The 22,020-nt window shown below is 42.4% G+C and overlaps 1 protein-coding gene across 1 annotated transcript in view; it reads right to left on the bottom strand.

The window, feature by feature from the left end:
* Positions 1-211: 211 nt before the first annotated feature.
* Positions 212-22,020, bottom strand: part of LOC144930228 (uncharacterized) — a 35,399-nt gene continuing 13,590 nt past the window's right edge. The window contains exons 2-4 of the mRNA XM_078851727.1: positions 4,712-5,317; positions 1,954-2,061; positions 212-639 (exon numbers count right to left, since the gene is read on the bottom strand). Of these exons, the coding sequence (XP_078707853.1) occupies positions 575-639; positions 1,954-2,061; positions 4,712-4,970 (432 nt within the window). The 5' untranslated portion in view covers positions 4,971-5,317 and the 3' untranslated portion in view covers positions 212-574. The remainder of the gene's footprint in view (positions 640-1,953; positions 2,062-4,711; positions 5,318-22,020) is intronic.

Raw genomic sequence — 22,020 nt, 5'->3', positions numbered from 1 at the left:
CAGAGCTAGTCAAAAAATTTCAATGTTTTCAATATTTTCCCCCAGAAGTGTAGCTGGGTATTTTTTTTTGTGACCAATTTATAGACTGGTCAAAATTTTACAAAAATTCAAAATTTTGATGAACACTTTCCCACTCACTCTATTTAGTGTAAATGGAGTTGACTATATTTATTGATAAATAAAGGCATGAAGTACAAGAAGATTGCTCAGAATCAGGAGCTGGATTCCCAGAATTTAGGGCAATGTGAAAGGAAAAAAAAGGGTATCTTTTTTGCTTCTTTATGATGTACAAAAAAGGGTGACTTTTTAAACCATTTTTTCTATTTGCTTTTTTATCCTAGAAATGGCAAGAAAGATTCTCTGGTTTTGCTGGAGTGGGAGTGCTGATGCTTTAAAAATTAGAGGTAAAATCCCAGGCCCTAGGATTCCATCCTACATCTTTTCTCCCCACGTTTCAGGCATGTGAGTTGAATAGTTGTTAATGAACCAAGAAAAACAATCAACAGATTCATATATTCTAATTGAAAAGCACTTTCCCTTTCATTTAGGTTTCATTCACGCGGTGGTTTTGATGTCATAATCCTTCCTGTTCTACAGTCATCCATAGAGTCTTCCAGAAAATACGGTAGATCTTCGTTTCTAATATAAATCACAAACAGAAAAAAAACCTTTAAAAAACAACAAATATCCTTTCAGTAGTTCTTTACACATAAAGAAGCAACAATAGGCACAAACCCTATTTTATTTTTCCATTGCAAGCAGCCTTCAAACTAATCTCTATACTTCTGGACAGGAGATTGTGGGGAATCTATTCCTCTGGGCATGTTATATTCTTATGAGTATGCTCCTCTCTATTTAATTTGGATGCAGATTCATCTGGAGCAACTAGAAAGCATCCTGAGACGTGCAGAATTTTATTAGATTGACTCTGCAATGAGAGTAAGAGGTGTCAAGTGTAGTAAGATGACTGTCAAAGGATAGGTTTCAGAGTAGCTGCTGTGTTAGTCTGTATTCGCAAAAAGAAAAGGAGTACTTGTGGCACCTTATAAATTTGTTAGTCTCTAAGGTGCCACAAGTACTCCTTTTCTTTTTGTCAAAGGATAGCTTCGCTTGGCATGCTGTAACTGACAGAAGAACAGAGCTCCTCGTAGACTTCTGGAGCTGGTCTCAGTTAATGCGACTTGTTTTATGCACAGGCAGGGGATAGTGCTCAAGTCCTAATAAAAGAAGTCCTGGAAGTCACAATTTCATTCACAATAATAACAGTAACACCCTTTTTTATTGCACACCTGAGCGATGCTATCTACATCACATTTTCATTCAAAATATCATGATGGGACAAATTGATCCTCCAGAGCTACTTTTGTATCCCCCTCCCCCCTGTAAGGCTACATAGCTATGGCGACATAGACCGGCAGAAGCCAAAAATGGGTGGCATTGACTCCGCTCAATGAGACAAATTGAATAACATGTAATATGGTCTCTGCCCTGGAACCACTTTCAAAATTCTCCCCATTTTGAATCTCTGGGGTTTTTCTACTTGCCCTTTGCAAACATTTATTTTTGAACCTCTATGAATGATCTATACACCTTTCTGACAAGCTGTTTATGAAAAGAAAAAACTATTAACAAGAAGATTTACACAAAATAAATAAATAGAAAATAAAAAAGATGGTTTCTGGGTAGTCCTGGAAGAAACCATCTAAATATATCAAATTTATCTTTGAATATCATTTTTTGGTTTCTTGCAAGCAACAGAAAAATATGACAAAATCCCTGTGTTCTCTCTGTCGCGCATAGCATCTTCTTTACCCACAGAAACAAACATCCATTATTCATGCATGCTTCAGTCAGACTGACTAGTTGTCCAGTCATTGACCAGAGCTTCCATGGAGGCACCAGTCACACATTCCATGAGGCAGAGACACCATCTCCTCATACTGTCTCCTCTACCTCTTCTGCTTCTGGATCCAGCCCAGGTTACCAAGCCATTATCGCTCTCCTTCTGGAGTGGGGAGCTGGGTCTGGGAGTCCCCCTAGGCACCTTCTTTTGTAGCGCTCCTGCCATGAGGTAAAGACAAAGCCAAGCTGTGACATCACACCATTTTCAGAAGTACTGGAACACTATTCTGGCTCCCCTAAAAAAGTGCTGGAATGCTGTTCCAGAATGTTCCTGTACAACTGTGGCATGCAATAGGCAGGAGGTCAGACTAGGTGATCATGATGTTCCCTTCTGGCTTTAAAGTTGATGAGATTCGAGTGCTGGTGGGGGGCCAAAGCAAATTTCTGTAGGCTAATTTGATCTGAAATGGGAATAGTCAAACAGCAAAGAGCCAACCAAATGACAGTGACTTCCCTTGGTAAAAGAGGAAGCTATATTATATAGGCAAGTGATATTAAAGTTAAGTATGCTCGCTGACAAGCCTTATCAGAGCAAAATGAAATATAATGATTACACTTTTCTTGGTCTAGTGCCTATATCTCTTATGTGTAAGTGTTCCTATCTGGTGTGCACAGTTGGCACCTGGAGCATAAACATTTTCTTGTTGAGATAGATTTCCCCACCTAATTTGTGGTATAGAATTTTTTTTCTCTCCAATTCTGTCCCTCCGTATTGCAAGTTCCCTTTGTATTGAGATAAAGGGTTTCATTAATCATATTCCGGCAGCCTTTTCATTGCTGAAGCTCAGTATAATTTGAGAGAACCTGCACCCCTACCACCAATGCCAGGTTTAGATGGAGGAATAGTGAGCTGTGAACACAATATGTATTGTTTATGACAGTACTGAATGCTTATGCAAAATGAAATGAAAGTTTTAGCGTGTCTTCTGTCTGTAACATTTTATGCTTGGTTAAAGCTGTCAGAAAAACATTCAGATTAAATGCAGTGGAGGGTCATTTAGTAATTGAATAGATGGAGCAGTCAACATGCTACATTGCAGCGAAAGGCTAGAGTGCTGAGTATTTTAGCCATGGTAAAGATTAGCAAAATTGCATTTTTTATTTTAAAAAATCAAGTTCCTCACAAGATTGGGTGTTTATAAAACAAACACAGGAGGGTAAAAGCTCAGTATGATAACACATCTTTGATGCAGGACCCTCTGACTTCATGGAAAGTTACTAATGCTCCAATCCTGCACAATCCTTTAGTATATGCATAGCTTTAAACACATGAGTAGTCCCATTGACCTATCTTATTTTGCACAGAGGTGGTATAAATCAACAAGTGTGGCTATTGTTGATAGGTATAACTCACTTCTCACTGACTGCTGACCTTCAAAATGATAAACATGAATAGTGGTAAAATCAAGAATTCAGGGCAGTTCATGGTTTGAAGCCCAATTCAGCTAGTGCTGGAGAGTAAATCCATTTCTCTCTCTCTCTCTCTCTCTCTCTCCAAAATTAAACAAGAACCTGAACCAAAACCATGGGCACAAAAAATCCCAAAATTTGGGGAAGTTTCACTCCTGAGCCTAACATCATATTAAGGGCATGTCTACACTATAAACTTAAGGTTTCAGAGTAACAGCCGTGTTAGTCTGTATTCGCAAAAAGAAAAGGAGTACTTGTGGCACCTTAGAGACTAACCAATTTATTTGAGCATAAGCTGTAGCTCACGAAAGCTTATGCTCAAATAAAATTGGTTAGTCTCTAAGGTGCCACAAGTACTCCTTTTCTTTTTACTATAAACTTAAATTGACTTAAGTCAACATACAGCCACTTCAGTAATGAAGTCATTTGTGAATGTCCACACCACACTTCTTGTGTTGGTGGAGTGCATCCTCACTAGCAGCGTTTGCATTGATGCAGAGAGCAGGGCACCATGGATAGCTATCCCACAGTACAATTCACTGCAGGGTGTTTTGGGAAGGGCTTGCAATGCCTCATGGGAGCAAAACATTCTCACAGGGCTGACTGGGACCATGACTTGAATGTCCCATGATGCAGTTTTCTCCGTCCCCTAATTTCATCTGCATCCCATAATATTTCATGCTTTTTTTCAAAAGCCTAGCAAACCTGCACATCCGCCATCTCTAGAGAAGCATGGACCCCCTCAAAACCCTGCACTACTGTGGTGAGCGTCGCAAATAACGTGCACCTTATCACGCGGTATTTCCAGAGCCGCAAGAAGAACCACAACATGGAACGTGGCAATTTCCTTCAAGTAGCCTTGCTGGAAGCCATGGAATGAAACAATGCCTGGTTGCTGTTGGCAGTCACAGAGCAGCTAAACAGAGTGGAGCACCGATTCTGGTCCCGAAAAGCAAACCCTGACTGGTGGGATCACATTGTTATGCAGGTATAGGACGACAAGTAGTGGCTGCAGAACTTTCATATGCACAAGGCCACTTTCCTGGAGCAGAGCTTACACTAGCTCTGCAGTGCCGCGACACTAAAACGAGACCTACTCTGACAGTGGAGAAGCGAGTGGCAATTGCTGTGTGAAAGTTTGCAACACCAGACTGCTACGGGTCAGTTAGGAATCCATTTTGTGCTCCCCCTCCTTTTTTTTTTTGTAGTTTATGTTTAACACAGTACTGTATTGTATCTGCTTTTTGGCGGGGGGTCCCCTGCTGCTGCTTGATTGCATACTTCCGGTTCCAAATGAGGTGTGTGGTTGATAGCCACTCTACCTCCACTGATTATTTAAATAAAACATAGCAAATGAGAACATGTATCCCCACAATATTAATGCAAACTGCATACTCACCAAAAGTTCCTTTCCCAGCACCATGCTTAGCCATGCTGCAGTGTTGCGATTGGCTGGACTGCCCTGGGGTTACAAACAGCTCCTGGATCTCTGGGACAATGGATCCCCCGCTCGCCTGTCTCCCATTCTCCTCCTCCTTTTTCTCACCCACCACCTCCTTGTCAATGTTGCCTGCAGTGGCCTGTGACTTTGACTCCTCAGAGGTAGCCACGTGGCTCTTGGGAGTTGTGGTGGGACCACTGCGGAATAAAAGCGGCATGTCTGAAGTGCTGCACCATAATGACTGCTTGCCTCCCTTGCCTGCTGGTATGCTTGACGCAGCTCCTTTGTTTTCATTTGGCACAGCTGCAGGTCCCTCTGGTAACCTTTTTCCACTGTGTCCCAAGAAATCTTCTCATAGATGTCCGGATTTCTATGGCTTGATCTGAGCTGTTCTCAGCCTCTTCTCCCCACAGGCCCAGGAGATCCACCACCTCCTGTGTACTCCTGGCTGGAGCGCATTTGGAGAGTGGAGCCAGCATGCTCAGCAGCGCAGGTGAGCTCTCCACACTGAGCAAACAGGATATGGAAATTCAAAAGTTCACGGTCCTTTAACAGCGTACCTGGCTGCTGGGCAGAAGAGTTGAGAACGGTGATCAGAGCGGTCACAGTGGAACATTGTGGGACATTTAAGCTGACATAAGGAACTCAGTGTTTATATTGCCACAATGTCAACGTAACTACATCAACTTAAGCATTACGCTTCTTGTGGAGGTGGAGTAATTAAGTCAACGTAGCAGGTGAGTTACTTCAGTGGGAGGGACCCGGAAGTGTAGACACAGACATAATTAGGTCAATGTAAGATGCCTTATATCAACCTAATTCTGTAATGTAGACCAGGCTTAAGACCAATATTTATCCAAAATGTTCAGGGATTGCACCCACAAAAATCAAGAGCAAAGAACTATTGCATCAAGCATAAGCTACTTGACTTCACTTTCAAGGTTCTCCACCATCTATTCCCACCATACTTATCATCTCTCACTCACTATCAAAATGCTGACTCCCATCTCCAACCAGCACATGATGCCAGCTTCCATTGTCCACTTGTTACATTTTCTCACAAGCACCTTCATACTTTCTCCCATGCTGCCCCTCAGGCTTGGGAGGAGCTCCCTATAAACAGCTGCAAAATGAATGGATTATCCTCTTTCAAATCCCTCCTTAAATGTGCCTTTGCCATGATGCCTACAAAAAGCTCGACAATGGTTAGGCAGCTGGTGTGCTGAGACCTCTGCCTGTTATACTACCAATATTGGCTCATTGTTTCTTTTTATCCTCCTGTCTGTGTTCACATGTTGTCTCTTGTCTCAGATTTTAATTGTAAGCTCTTTGGGCCCTAGACTGTTTTGTGTTTGTACAGTACTTAGCACAATGGGGTTCTAGTCCATGACTGGGGCTCTTAGGAATAATAATAATAATTAATAATAATTGTAAGCAGGGTCTGAATGAATGCTTCCCTGACAGCTATCTGGGAGGGAGAATGACTTGGGTGTGTTTATGTAAATACAGTTTGCTCCTGCTCTGCTAACATATTAATCAGATACAGTGGTGTCAAAGTGATCAACTTTGGCTGGTGTTGGGTACAAATCACCTTAGTACTGAATGCACGGGTAGTGAAATATGGTTACCGATGTTGTAATCATTGTAGGAATACAGGAAAGCAGGACTGTGCTTAACCTGTCCCAAATAATGGGGGCCACCCTCAGTTGAAAAAACCTTGTTAAGCCAGGGGCTTGAATGTCTGAGCCCTGTGAAAGTAAGAGGGGTGGGGACAGGTATTCTCATCAAGGATCCTCCCTAGACTGGTTTAACCTGTTCCTCCCCAGTGTTCAAAGAATAGCGCTAAATAGGCTTCATTAGGAGCCTCTTTGTTATGTTAAATGCCCAATCAGAGCTGAAATCAGTTGTGGTAGACTGTATTTCTGCCCAGCCTGCTAAGAGCTAACAATCACTGAGAGCTGAAATCACTTGAGATGAGGCAGTGTTTCTGCCTAGCCTATGAAGAGCTGAAAATTACCAAAAGACTGATGTGAAGTGGTCTCAGCAAAGAGGCAGCTGGTAGCAGAAGGTTACTACAGTCAGCTGGTGAATGAATGGCTGGTGCGGAAGAGAGGCGCAATGAATGGCCAGCAGGATGGCTGGTGGAGAGGTGTGGCAAGAGCAGTGAGCAGGCGGCCAGCAGGGCGGCTGTGGAGAACCGCGATGAAAGGCCAGCCAGGCGGCTGGTGAAGAGGTGCAGTGAGAGCAGGGAGCAGGTGGCCAGCAGGGTGGCTGGTGCAGAGGTGCACCGAGAATGGTGATCAGGCAGCCGGCGGAAGCAGCCAGCAGGTGGCCGGCAGGAGCAGCCAGCAGGCTGGCTGGCAGAGAGGGGCGGTGAGTGAGCACTTGAGCACTGGAGCGAGTAAGGTACCTCTTTACCCCACCCAGGGTGGGAGGTGAACTCTGCAGATGTGCCTCTGAGCTCTGGGCCTGCATTGACCAAGGACAGCAACTGTGAGTGGGGTGCAGAGAAGAGGAGGGCATGTTAAAGAGACTTTTGGGTTGATGGACTTAAGAACCTGAGTGGAAAAAGACAGTGCCCAACCTATTTGGGGGTGGGTCTTTTACTCATGGTTTATGTTTATGAACCTGATTGCGGTGTTTCCCCAAATTAACACCGAGTTACTTCCCTCCTTTTATTAAAAGTTTCTTTTCTACACTCAGACTCTGTGCTTGCAAGATGGGAAGTATTGCCTCTCAGAGGAGCCTAGGAGTGGTGTATAATTTTCCCAGGTTCCTGGGTGGAGGCTTGAGCCAGTTCTGTGCTGTATCAATGGAAAGGAACCCCTAGATATTGAATCCGGCCCTGGTTTCTGCTGGCTCCATCTGGCAGAAGGGTTATATAATAATTAATAAATCATTAATAATACAGAACCAGGAATCAAAGACAACTTCTTCAATGAGATAAAATCTTCTAAATTCCTGTGCTGCCTGAGGTTGTTCTATAGAGCAGCATCAGTCTTCAGAGTGTAGGACCTCTGCTCTTCACTTTATAAGGAAAAGCATGGGATATTGACTCACTTTCGATAACGTGGAATTTGTTTTTAGCTGATATCACGTACGCTCACTTTTATCAGTGATTAAACTAAAAAGTTGAAAAGTTACTTGTAAAACTGTGATACTTTTTTCTACTCGTAAGATCTCATCCACAAAGTTGAGGAGAGTCAAGGAGAATTTCAGATACAGTGTCGGAGGCATCATGATGACGAGAGGCAGTCACGGATGTATTGCATGGCTGTAGGTGTTGAAGACAGCATGAAATCTTCTTAAAGGCCTTTGCTAGCTTGTCAGTTTGTGTGGCTTTTCTCCCAAGAGGTCGGCAGGCTGGGAGTCTGGTTTGAGAATAAGGGAAGTGAGATCTGAGAGCATCTCAGAAATTTTGGCTTCCGATGCCTTTTTAAAAATTATAATTGTCTGTGGAGGGACAGCAGTTTTAAAGAATAACTAGAGACTGGAAACACAAGTTCTTACTTCTCCCTTATAGCCTGCAAGAGTGAAAAAAAGGCACGTGCTGAACAACCAAAACATCATTTGTTTGTTGTTAATAATTTACTGAGCAGCAGTGGCATGCTCAGCACAGTGCAAAGATGGATGTACAAATTGTATTCTTAGTTATCTAGATATAAATCTGGACTAACTCGGTTGGCTTCAGTGAAGTTATCTGGATTTACACTTAAGAGCTCTGCTGGATCAGGGCTGGAATGCTCAGCCCTTTGCAGGATTAAGTTTATAGAGTGCTTTTTATCTGTACATCTCAAAGTGCTTTATAAAAGAGGGAAAGTGTCATTACCTGCATTCAGCAGAAAAAGCAAGTGCTGTGAATTGTCTTGCTGAAGACTACACAGCATGCCTGTAGCTGAGCCACAAACAGAATCCAGGTTTCCTGATTCCCACTCCCTTGGTCTCTCCATTGGCTCATGCTACCTTCATTTATGCCTGTACAGCCATATTGTCTCCAGATTTATCTTGAGTGATATTTGTGCGTTCCATTACTTACAATTGTGTAAATACACTGAAACTGATAGAACTTGGTTTACAGTTTTGTTTGATGAGCAAGAAAGAATAGAATCCAACATCCTCTCCCCAAGTGTAGGGGCTCTGTAGGGTTAACAGGAGTAAAAAAAAAATTAAAACATTTTTATTACTCAAGCCAGCAGACATGACTGAATACAAGCCAGAAGCAGATCCGTTGAGTAATAATATTCTGGATGAAATTCTGGCCCATTGCAATCAATGGGAGCTTTGCGATTGACTTCAATGGGGCCAAGATTTCACCCTCCATTTTTCCATAGTCACGATGCAGAGCAGAACTTCACTCAAAACAATGAGATATACTACCATGGGCATTGGCTGATTGGGCATGTCGTGTAATCAGAACATCACCTTGTTATTTACTATCACTGTTATCAGAGAGATTTCAAATATATCTAAAATATTAATGGATTTATGTACAAATGTATACAAAGCAAGTATTCACCCCACCCCAACAGGTACTTTAAATTAGATTGTGAATTTAGCAGGAATGTGTAATGCAGAAGACAAAATAGTGAAAAAAAACCCAACAAACCATTGATGCTATGGCTTGGTTAAGCAGCATAACTATCTTAAAAATACATATTCCAGCTGACAATAATTATGGAAAGAGGAAAATGTGCAAGTACTCTTTGTATTTGGTAGCTCAGTAGTATTAGGATCAGTTCTTCCAACTAGGTATCTGATTAGGATAGGTCTGAAGATAATTTTGTTGGTCCCAAGTGTTCCATACATGTAAAGGCTGAAAATTTCAAAGCTACCCAAGAGATTTGGTTATCTAATTTCTATCAAAATTAATGTGTACCAGGCATCCAAACCTCCTGGGTGACTTTGAATCTCTTAACCAAATGTTCATCTCTTAAGCCTATACTCAGGCAAAGCAGAGATGGGACAGTATGGCCTAGTGGATAGAGACTGAGATTGGCACTTAGGAGGCTTATCTTCTATTCCTAGCTCAGCAACTGGCCTGCTGGGTGACCCTGAGCAACTCGCATCCCCTCCCTGTGCCTCCATTTTTCCATCTGTAAAACTGGGATAATGATGCTTCTCTTCTTTGTAAAGCACTTTGAGACCTACTGATGAAAAGATAAGGGCTAATTATTATTATGATTTACCCTTCTTCAGAAAAGTGACAAAACGATACAACCAATTGTCTTGAAAGTGAATTGTGTAACTGCTGCATTTTGTGTAAGCAATGCCTTATGGACAGCTCAAAGTACAGAGACAGCATTGTTAAAAAGTTATTACATACTGCAAATATCATGAGAATACCAGACCTTGAGAAGGAAAATAGCAGATATATGTGGTATGTGCAGTCCACTTGATGGCTAGGGTGGTACAATTGCTATTTGTGAACCTCAAAGCAGGTACTATACAAGCACCATTCAGAGATTTCACAGTCAGAAGGAACCACTGTGATCATCTAGTCTGATCTTGTGTCTAACACAGGCCATAGAACTTCCCAAAAATAACTTCTAGAGCAAGGTGGTCATATTTGTTAAATGTAATGGCAAACTTGTTAGAGTGTTCTTTTGCAGCAACTTGAATATATCAGAGAGTGGGAAAACACAAATATCTCAGTATTTCTATGTGTACTTATATTTTGAATGGGTATTTTTGGCTCATAAAGCTATTTATTAGGACAGAAGTAACACATGATCTGTTTTTTTTCATCGTGTCCCACTATCCAAAAGTGAAGAGTCCCTGAGATGCTAAAGAGTCTGTGAAAATTACAAACTAATAACGCAGCAGGACAACTGCAAGAATTTGCATGCTCCCCTAAAGATTCATTATTGCTGCAACAAGCACATGCTGTTTCTACTGAAATGAGTAAGAGTTAAGCATATACATGAAAAGGAAAGAGATTTGTGAATGATTAAGGTGAATCAGGCTCAAAGAACAATTTCCACCTACATTTCTGAACGTGACATCTATCAATGGTAGAACAATGAAGTTCTTTGAAATGAATGAAAAGAGGTGAATGATTAAATGAAGCAGGTTCATTTTTACTGTTGGAAATAAAAGAGAAGACTCCTGTATCTTCCTTTCATATTTTTCTACTCAACAAGAGGTTTTGACGTAAAACTCATATTACAATGGTTTCTATCCAGCCAAAGACACACTACATACAAGAGGGACTATTATAAAACCATTAAGTCAGCAGTTAATGTTTCACATAATAAGGACTGATGAAGTGTGGCAGAAGCATAACTTGCATAGTATCGTAATCATTTTAGAGGTATTAGCTAACTCTGTTGAGTTATACAGTTGTAGTTCTCAATGATGAAACTTTAAAAAGAAGCAATTTGCCATTTCAGGAAGACAATATAAGGGCATTTAAGGCATTTGGAAACAACGCTGCGGCCTGGATGCCAAAGGATATGGGCTCAGATCCCCAGAGAAGATGTCAGTGGAGCTATGCCAGTTTTCACCAGCTATTGGCCCCTCTGTATTACAGTCCCATTTCAGCAAAGCACTTTAAGCGCATCTTAAAGTTAAGCATATGGTTCAGTGCCTTGCTGAACATGCATAAACTTAATTTGATGAGTATGTGCTTAAGTGATTTGCTGGCTCAGGGTCTACAGTGAGAATACTTTGGGCAGGAAAAGTAGGAAAGTGTGACAAGGACATTTTATGAAATGGCCTTTTCTTCCTTTTTTTTCTGTTGCTATTGCGGCATCATCATCAAGATTGAACTTTTCAAGTTTTTCTTACATAGATCTCAAAGCACGCTGGACATGTTGCTGCACATTATTATCCACATTTTACGATATAAATATTCTTTGCTAAGCTATGAAAAATCGTGAGCTATTCACTCAGTTTTTAAAACAAATCTATATTGATGGAGATGAAGGACGTCTATCTATTGAAACGCACCACTTAGAGAAAAAAGATTCTGCACGAGCTAAGGATGGAGTGTTATCAAGCCTGAACTTTAATTTTTTACTTCTCTTGGTTTGTTTCACGTCTAAAACACCATTTCAATTCAGTGTATTTATCTTTATCTTTGTGGATCAGCCAAATCTTGGACAGTGGTGGACCAGTTCTTCTCGATTACACGAATATACGTGATGCAGTGATGTGTGTGATATAAAGAAGCTATTTATAGAACACACCGACACACACATAGTAAAAGCAGATCTCTGTGAAACCTCAGGGGAGATACATGGGTGTAAGCTGATACCAGCAAACCAGAGTTCAGTCCAGGGTCTCTATTGTAAATCTGAAAATCTATAGGAGGCGATTTCAGCACTCTCCTTAATATCAGGGTTTTTGTTAAGAGTAAACTCAGTAGTTAGAAGTTTATGAGCAGATTTTGATCTTAGTTATACCAGATGACATCCAGAATAAGGACCCAATCCTGGTTCCTTTAAGTCAATGAGAGATTTGCTTTGACTCCAGTATAAGCAGCATATGGTCATTACACCACTGACATTGGTGGAGTCACTCTGCATTTACACTCATGTAACTAAGACCATAATTTGGTTTTACCATTCCAGAGGTGAAAATCCCTAGAAAATCTGAATATCACTGAAAGATATAGAAGCCTGAGCTACCTAAGAAATGGTTCCATCTGAATGAAAACTCAGGGTGAATTCCAAGAACTCTCGGTGAAATCATATTTTTAGAACTCTCAGAATTGCAAATTTAGAGCCCAGTCCTGCTCTCACTGAAGTCAGTGAGAGTTTTGCCACTAAATACAAAGGGCCAGATTTACCAAAAGCTCGGTGTCTACACACTGCCACAAGAGCAGCACAGAGACGGAATCATGCCTTGGTGAGGCACGATTCCCTTCCTGTGCACTCTTGCTCCACAAGGGCAGTAGAGTGCTGCTGGTCAATACCAGTAACAAATGACTATAATTATTAGCTGCTCCAGGCTACAATCTACACCAGGCTGCTGCTCTAACCTTGTCACTTTGCACATTATAAATACTGGTAGAATTGCCAATTAAGGTTGCCTGACACTTCCCATTATAACACACTGTTTTCAGTTGCTTATAACTTTGTAGAACTCTAACCATAAACAGAGTGGCAGTTGTCCTCCATCCACCTTTTAATAAATCACTTACAATGGGGCACCCTATTTCTGATCAATTGCTATGTGCCAGGTTGAGGTATCGCCGGGGCAGCTGTCCATCACTGTCGCTTATGCTCCCACTGAGGAAGCTACAGATGCTCAAAAAGACTATTTCTATCAGCAGCTTGCAGAACAGACACACAATCTGTTCTGCCGCACAACAAACTTACTATATTTGAAGATATGAATGCTGCAACTTGTCCCAGTTTGAAACTATTCTTGGGCCACTTTGCTTTGGAACAATAAATGACAACCCTGTGAGATTGCTTTCCTTTTGTGCTTCTCACAACATTACCATCACCGGCAGTTGGTTTAGGTGCTTGGATATCTATCAGAAAACCTGGATATCCAACAATGGCTGGATGAGGAAGGAGCTAGACCATATATTGGTCCGGACTCATAGTATAGTAAGGTCATACTGAATGACATAGAGAGTTAGGCATATATATTGTATTGCATATATATTGTATCATATTGTATATGTACTGCGTATATATTGTATCATACTGAATATACGTAGAGAGTTAAGCATATATATTGTATACTGAAAATATATTTTAAAATCTGCATAAGGCAGAGTTGACAAAAAGGGTTTCTGCCAGACAGAGGATGTTTATTCACCTATCTTTCTGTCGGCAGAGAGGACTGTAAGTCAACACAGTGGGTGCACATCTACGTATGAAGCCAACAAAGACATGTGAATGCAGTAAGGAAGAGCACAAAGGAAAAAACAAGCAATGGAGTGGGGGGGGTGATATTGCCTCTGAGTAGAGACAATGAACTTTGGGTGATTTAAGGAGCAGGCAAAGAGGACACACCTTTGTCCTGCACCCAGTCAAAGGCAACACATTTACATTCTTGAAAATGGGGTCACAACCAACCTTGGCTGAAACACGGCACAGGACATTTGGTGTGAGATAGACTTCTTTGGACAGGTTAGCCTGTTACATTTAGTCTTAGCAACTTTAGTCCTATGACTTCAGCATGAGGATGTGAAGGCAGTACAGAGCCAGCACACCAGGTAATAAACCACAGGGGTTAGCCTGACTCTGGGGACAAAACAATGAACTTTGGGGATGTCAGAAGAAGGCAAAGGGACACGTCTTAATCCTTCACTGAGGAAGCCAAAAGGACTGCACTTTTTGCACAAAAGGAGGATCCCAGCCATGTTGGTTTGAAATACTGGAGATTGCGCTAGGTGAGGCGAGCTACTTTAGAGAAAGGTTTAGCCTGTTAATGTTAAGTTTAGATTCTAGGTAGGGTGTTATACTTTTTGTTTTATATGTAACCATTTTCCACTTGTCTTCCTTCTTCCTTCCTATCTTTAAATCTTAATTGTTTTCACTATCAATATATCTCTGTGCTGTGATGTTAAATTAGAGCTGATCCTCGGTTGAATCAAACAAACTGGTGTGTTTACACCGTTCCTTTGTAGACAGCTTACCTGGTAAGTTCTGTGACTGTCCCATGGATACGGGGCTGGATGCTACAGGGGGATGCTTCAAAGGGGTTCAGGGGCTGGGGTGCATCTACTGTTAACCTGCAAGGCAAAGTGGGAACTGGCATAGCCCAGAGGAGATTGTTTGGGTGGCTAACAGGCTGTCTCCCAGCTAGGCATAAGCAAGTCTCTTTCTTGCTGGAGGTAGGGGGGTAACAAGGTGGCTCACAGTCCTGGGTACCCTGAGAACAGTCACATCTGAGCAGTGTTTGCCAGTGAAAAATGAGCTGCAGAGCTGATCACCAACTGGTCAGGGGCTCCATGGAAAAGATAAAACCCAGGCTTTATCATCCTTTACACTTAAGTTCCATAGGGCTAGAAGGGGACAATGTCTCTCTCCCTGGGTGCACCCCTGACCTATCTATCTCTCTCCTATGCCCATTCAGCCTCTGCTCCCTCACCCTGCATTGCTGTTACACCCATGGTGCACTCTCTGAGGAGTCTGGGGGAAGGGACAGGACAATAAAGGTGGTTGATCCCTACTTCCATCTGAGCATGGGAAGTGTGTGAGTGGAGGGATCACTCCATATGTGGATATGGGAGGAGGATGCAGGCCAGCGGGAGGATGAACCGTCACCACAAAGGTGAGCACCTTAGGGCTGGGGAATGCTCGGAATCCAGGGCTGAATGTTGTGGCTTCAGCCCATCTCTATGAATCGTGGCTGGCCCTTGCATGGTGGGAAGGATGCAAGCAACCTTTTGCACTTGTGCCCCTCATTCAGGGGCCAGCTACCATTGCACTCCTGAGCCCATGGACCACTGTTGGCTAGTGTCCTCCCGGGGCACAAAAACCACTCTCAAAAGGGAGAGGGAGGCAGGCTTATGGCCCCACTCTACTCTGCCCCACTCAGCAGAGCTGGCTGGCCAGGGAGTGGTACAAGTACAGCACTCTCCTTGGGGATGTGCTGTGGCTGCATTGCCCAGGAGCTGCATTCCCCCTGAGTTACCCTGGGAGCAATGAAGCTGCATTGGCACAGATTTATTGGTACAATCTGGCCTGTAGCTGATGACAGGAAATCAAGTCAGCGCTGCCAACTGCACTCAGTTATTGCTGTACTTCTTTCTTTATAGATTGCTCCTGCAGAAGCCACCACGGTCCAGCCATTGCTTGCTAGATTTATTCTGTTTTCATTGTGCCTGTAAATCTTGAACTGGGAGTTCTGCCCTGCCAGCCCCACTGGGCTCCCTAGGATCACCTGGAACATGACCTAGGGCAGAATTTTGCTCTTTGTTTTAAGGGTTGGGTGAACCACCAGCCATTGGGGTTCAAAGTTGCACAAGCTGATTAGAGAGAGGAGTGCTGCCCAAGGGGAAGTGTTGTATGCAGCACCATGTTTTATTTTTATGAGTTCCAGTGACTGTTATTCACGAGTGGCCTAGCCAGCAGTAACCTCTCCTTTATCTTGTGTCTTTGGATGATGCAGAGGAAGCAAAAAGTAGGGCTGGGATGGATTCATCCGAAGCAGAAAATCTCTGATTTGTTTGTTATGAGATCTCAGAGGGGACTGCAAATCGCCCACTTAATCAACATGTTGGTACAGTAAGGTGTCAAAGCAGCAAATATTTTAACTGTATTTTCAGCCTCTCCAAATTAAATAAATGCGTCTCCTGAATCTAAGTGCAGAATCATTTCCCTCCAGGTGCAACATTTCCATTCAGCTAACAAGTTGAGAAACCCCAAACGTGCAGAGTAGTCCCACTGGAGAAAACATGATGACACGTGGAATAAGATACTACTTGTGAGTAAGTGTGACTGAATCTGGCCAACAGCTTGTGTTGGGGACAAGGTAGGGGAGCAGACCATAAGCGCTGAGACAGAAGTACTAGTAAAATATTTGCAGTATGTTTTTATTTTAAAATAGTTTTCATCATGGAGGGTTGAGTACCACTTGAGAAGGGGGTGGGGGGAAGATACAGCCTTCTATTATCCATAAGAATAATGTATATCTTGCTCTCACTCTTCTCCGTTCCACACAGCAGGTGTGAGGCACCCTGGCTTTTGTTTCCAATGCTCAGCTGTGTGCTACACTAGAGACTGAGCTGGAAAGCGTTGTTTGTTTTATCCTCAGCATTACATGCCGATCCCTGCAGGAAATCACTGTATAAACTGTGTTCTCACATGCCCCTTCTTGTGCCACCTCATCAACAATTAGCATACTGTCGCTTCAAAGGAATAAAAAGAGACCCAACACCTAGGAGTGACGTCCTTTAAAGCAGAGGTGACAATGTGTGTAGGTTTGGATGCAAAATTACGGTCTGAGTAGTACTGGAACAGCTTTTTAGCTCTTCGTTCTGTAGCATCTCTGGGTTTTATCGTAGGCAAGAAACACTTGCAAGAATACCACACCATTCTACACCTTGGCTTGCGAATGTATGTTAGGTACATCCGGCTGGTGGTTTCTCATCCAGTGTTGGAATTCAGCTGCCAGCACTTGGGACGGGGAGGGGGCGTGACATTCACGCACGAGGACAGAATCCTATGACCTGTGTGCTTGCCTTCCAACTCCTGGAGCAAGGCCAAGCCAACACATGAGGAAATCAGTGCTGATAAAGCATTTTTTTCCAGCAAAAATGTCTGCAGATGGTTTTTTTAAAAAAAAAAACTTAAAAGTTTTTACTGAACAAAAGAAGGTTAAAAGCATGGTGGTCTGAGCTCACCGAGCAAAAGCCATGCTCCAGTTGAAGCTGCACTTGTGCAAAATAACCTTATTAATGGAGTCTGCACCGTGGCTGTGTCATGTGCATGTTCGCTCCATAGCACAGGAGAAAAGGAAGATCAGCTTGAAACCTGAAGGAACAATTTGGTAAAATGTAATTGGTTTAAAGTTAGCATGTTTCTTGTGTCTATGGATCTTTACTCTTCATTATATGAAGAAACCACATGGGCACCGCTGGGTTGCAAATAAACCATGTTTACTAACTGTACACACCTATGTCAAGCCTCACTGCACGCATGCTGCCACTCTGACTGGTTTTGGTGGCTTCTAAGTCTTAGAACACAGTGAGAGCCACTAGAGGGCTCACAAATTATTTAAAGAGAGATTATTCTATCCCTGTCTACTACAATGTTCTTAGCTATTATCTTAAATTCAGCACAGGGGTAGAGAGCTAACCATACTAACCTGAATTCCCAAATCATTTTATCCAGAGAACTGGCTAATTTCTAGGGGGTTATTTTTGTATCCACTAAGGCAGAGGATCTCAACCCTTTCCATACCACGACTCCCTTTTCCATCATGGGGACTCCCAGCTTCCACTCCTCTAGTCTGGTACTAGCTGGGAAGCCCTTTCTATTTAGAAATATGGGAAAAGGAGGGACGTCACAATCTCCTGACACTTGTCTGAATAAAGCAGACAAATCTGCAATCTGTTTACGGATAACTTCTGAACAGGAAAAAAAAGGGGGCCTAAATTCTTACAGAATTGTTGATTACGAATTATGACCACCAGGTGTAGATTGGTGGCATTATTGCCTTGTTGTAAAGTTCAAATGCAACTTTCTATTTGTTTAAATAAAAGAAGCTGTTTGAACAAATTAAGATAGTAAGTGCTTAAACATCATAAAACCATAAAACCAAGTGCTTAAACATCATAAAACAGACTCCCCCAAATCTGAGATTGGCTTAAAAAGTTGAGGGTTCTTTTCCTGTGGCTTCTGCCTTTGGGGTCAAGTTTACAAGATTTTTTTCTCAAACAAGGAGGATCAGAAATTTACTTTCTAATACAATCTGAGATTGTCGCATAATCACATGACTCCAGAATCTGGAGCTTTAAGAAAAATATCAAATATCATGAGATTTGTGAGAGTTGGAAACACTGTAAGTATTAAGCAGCTGACTTTTACAGAGCACTTTACCTCTGAAAACACCTGGGCAACCATTAATTATGTCTCACAACCAAGAGGTTAAATGGCTTGCCCAAGGTCACAGATTGAGTCGGTGTTAGAGACATCAGTCTTTGATTCATATGTCTCTCCTAACAAAGAGAAGTTTAAAGGGTTACTTGATTACAGTCTATAAGCATCTACATGGGGAACAAACATTTAATAAAGGGCTCTTCAGTCTAGCAGGGAAAGGTATAACACAATCCAATGGCTGGGAATTGAAGGTAGGCAAATTCAGACTGGAAGTAAGGCATACATTTTTAACAGTGACTGTAATTAACCATTGGAACAATTTACCGAGGGTCATGGTGGATGCTACATCACTGACCATTTTAAAATCAAAATTGGACGTTTTTCTAAAACATCTGCTCTAGGAATTATTTTGGGGATGTTCTATAGCGTGTGTTATACAGGAGGTCAGACTAGATGATCACAATGGTCCCTTCTGGCCTTGGAATCTTTGAGTTTGTCTCCTGCTCTAACCCTTAGAAAACATTCCCTCCCAATAGATTTGTTTATCCCCTGTCCCCTCTCCTGCTTATGCCTTCTTCGCTTTCAAATATAGGGTAAAAATACTCTCCTTTCATAGTGAAAAGCAGAGCTTTGCCTTTCACCATCACTGCCTGTCTGCTTTCAAAGTACGACTGCACCTATTCTCTTCCTGGAGCTGTAATATTCTAATATTCTATTTAAAATAAAATCCCCCAGGAAAACAATGAGGGCCTGTGTGTTTGGGTGCGTGAGCGTGTTGAACTTCCACAGCTGTTATTCTGCCCTCTGCTGTCTGCTTTATCCTGTATCATGTTGACATTTTTTCTCTCAAGCAAAGCAAATGATGTCTCTCTTGACAGCACAATCCATTGAAAAGCTGTCAACAGAGAAAGATAGAGAAGAAGAGGGCATGTGTCATATTCAAAGGGACTAAAGCAGTTGCCAAGCTTTGACTCTCAGCTTGAACTCGGTATATATATATATGTGTGTATGTGAATTTAGTGGTAGTGAAAGACAGTAGATTGACAGCTCTGGATAAAGACACCCTCTGTTTATATAAAGAAATGCAAAGCTGTCTATGACAGAGCAAGATCTCCCCTACACTGCAATTGTTAATATGCCTCAACCCTGATCTGAACGAACCACCTCAAACCCTTATAGAAAAGTCCTATTGAATGATATAGGGATGAAACCAATAGGGTCCTACTGAAATGTAATAGGTTTCTATTGCAATTCCATAGAGTACAATGCCCTATATGTTTGACTAATGCCTATTACATGGGGGACACTACCATAATATAAATGATGAACAAAAAAACTACTTTAAGGGGGCATTATTAAGGTTGCAAAGTCAAGGCCTCAAAATTTAGGAAAAGCCAGAACCTTAATTCAGCCCCCTTTGTGTGCATGCATTATGATACCGGCTTTAATTACATTATCATGTTCTATTTTTTTCACAGGACCCCTGTCACATCCAGTGCTCAGGATGGACAGTGCTCAATTAATGAGCAGCTATTAGATAACTTGTTTTCTCCTCATTGCTTAGTGTGTGGCCTCAGGCCTTATTTACTGCACACTATTCAAACCCTGCTCTGAAGACAGAATTATTAATTTCCTCATTGGCTATTCTGTGGCACTCAACACTACAGCATCTGAGTTCTGCACAAACGTTAATTAACTTATTTTCACAACACCCCTGTAAAGTGAGTGGGTGATATCATCCCCGTTTTACAGATGGGGAGCTGAGGCATGGAGAGATTAAGGTTAAAAATGTCCACTAATTTTGGGGGCCAAATTTGAGGACCTGATTTGTTAGAGAATTTAACATGATATAGCACTTAGCATTTCATATGGGTATGTTTACACAGCAAACAGATGTGTTCTTAACTTAAATTTGCTAATCCACATTAGCTAACTTGGGTTAAAAAGGCAGTTAAATCATAGCAATTCAGCTTTGAACGCAGGTTAGCAGTTCAAGTTCAATGCCAGGGTGCCCTATAGTCTCCCCCTCGCATTGACTAATCATTCAATTTCAGTGTTCTCCTCTGCAACTGGCTGCCAGTCCCCCCTCCATTTCCCTCAGATCATCCCCTTGCCCAGCCAGTCCTCACCTCCTCCTCTAGTCCCACTGGTCCCAGTTTCACTCTTTACCCTTCCAACCTAATCTCACCAGGCTTCAGGCCCTAGTCTACTCCTTAATCTCCCCCGCATCTCTTCTGCATTCAACTCAGGTGGCTTCTTCCTCCATGCAGCCTGGATACCAGCACTGGGTGTCCTAGAGGGCACAAGAGAGACAGGCTCCCCTGCTCTCAGTTCTGGTGTCTTGTCCCATCCCATCTGGGAGCGGCCATTACAGGGTAAGTCTGCTGTCACCTCTGCAGCCCTGGGCTGGAGTATGCTCATATGCTCTGTGGTGATGACATATGCACAGTCTGGTCATCATGAGGAGCTGTGAAGGGCTGTTGCATGCCCAGTGAAGATGGAATCTTCAGAGATTTTAGCAGCTAAACTTTATGAAGTCTTTACTGAGCATGAGCAAACTGAGATTTCCCCCAGGTTTATAATTTGTCCAAATATGAGCATATTTTCACAGGAACAGCAAAAGACAACTCCCTGACACAGAGTCAACCCTGTCCCAAATTTCAAGTCCCTGCTCCAAAGAGAGAAACAAGAGTATCTCAAAACAACAGTCCTAAGATTTTTTTTAACATTGCATTTTTCCTAAGCGTCATTCTCACAAATGGCTGGACCAATTTGGTTGAAGCGTCTTCTTCATCTCTCTCTCCCCCCCCCCACACACACTTTTTTTTTTTTTAATATCAACCTGAGGTAGACACCAAGCATGGAATATTTCAACCCAAATCATTAAAGTCTGGCAAAGTTATAGGCAATTGAAAACAGACTCCTAGAGTACGTTGTATCAGGTAACCCTTAATAATAGCTGGTGCTACCAGCCCCACCTATAATAATACATTAACCTCTGTAGGACTTTTCCATAAGGGAAGAGTGAGAGACTGGAACTCACATGGCTGTTCCTTCATTGTCTTTGCTGTGGAGACAGTTAGTAGTGTATCAATTAGCACCACTTGTGACAGTGGTGGTTGTGATGTGAATGGCTGTCCCTGGGGAACAGAAGCCAGACCAACAAAGTCACTTTACATCACAGCCATTGACCAGCCATCACGTGGCCAGCTTTCGACAGTGAGACTCTGCCTTCAATAAAGGGGCTTTAGGACGGTGCAGTATACTCTCCTTCCTTGTGGCTGGCCTGTGTGTTGGGGGGTGGGGGGGAGAGGGATGGAATGACCCACCTTACTCCCCACCAACTTTGGGGTGACGTCTATCCCCAGTGGTACACACAGGGAGCAGATCATGCACTCCCACAAATAGAGGTGAGGCTCCTTGTACCATTCTTTCTACTCCCACTTCTGCACGTGTACAAGGGCTAAGGGCAGTTTGGCCCTCAAGTAATAACTTAAAGCCTCTACCAACCTGGGCTGGATTTGAATGGGAAACAGAAGTCAAAGGCTCTGTCATATCTCAACCCCCTGAGCCAGCCAGTCTCCTTAGTAAACCATTTCTGGAAAACATTAACAAAATGAAAGAAATGAGAACTTTGCTGCTATGCAATTTAAAAATGCTTGGCTCTGGTTTGATGGGGTATGTCTCGAGGTGTTTTTTATAGCATTTGAAACTGAGAATGGGTTTATGTGCAGGAGTCATGAGGTTTCAGGGCAAATTCTA

The sequence above is a fragment of the Lepidochelys kempii genome, chromosome 1 (genome assembly GCF_965140285.1).
Source record: "Lepidochelys kempii isolate rLepKem1 chromosome 1, rLepKem1.hap1, whole genome shotgun sequence".
NCBI classification, from domain to species: domain Eukaryota; kingdom Metazoa; phylum Chordata; order Testudines; family Cheloniidae; genus Lepidochelys; species Lepidochelys kempii.
Note: the sequence above shows the minus strand (reverse complement) of the source record. Positions and strands in the feature narration are given on the sequence as shown.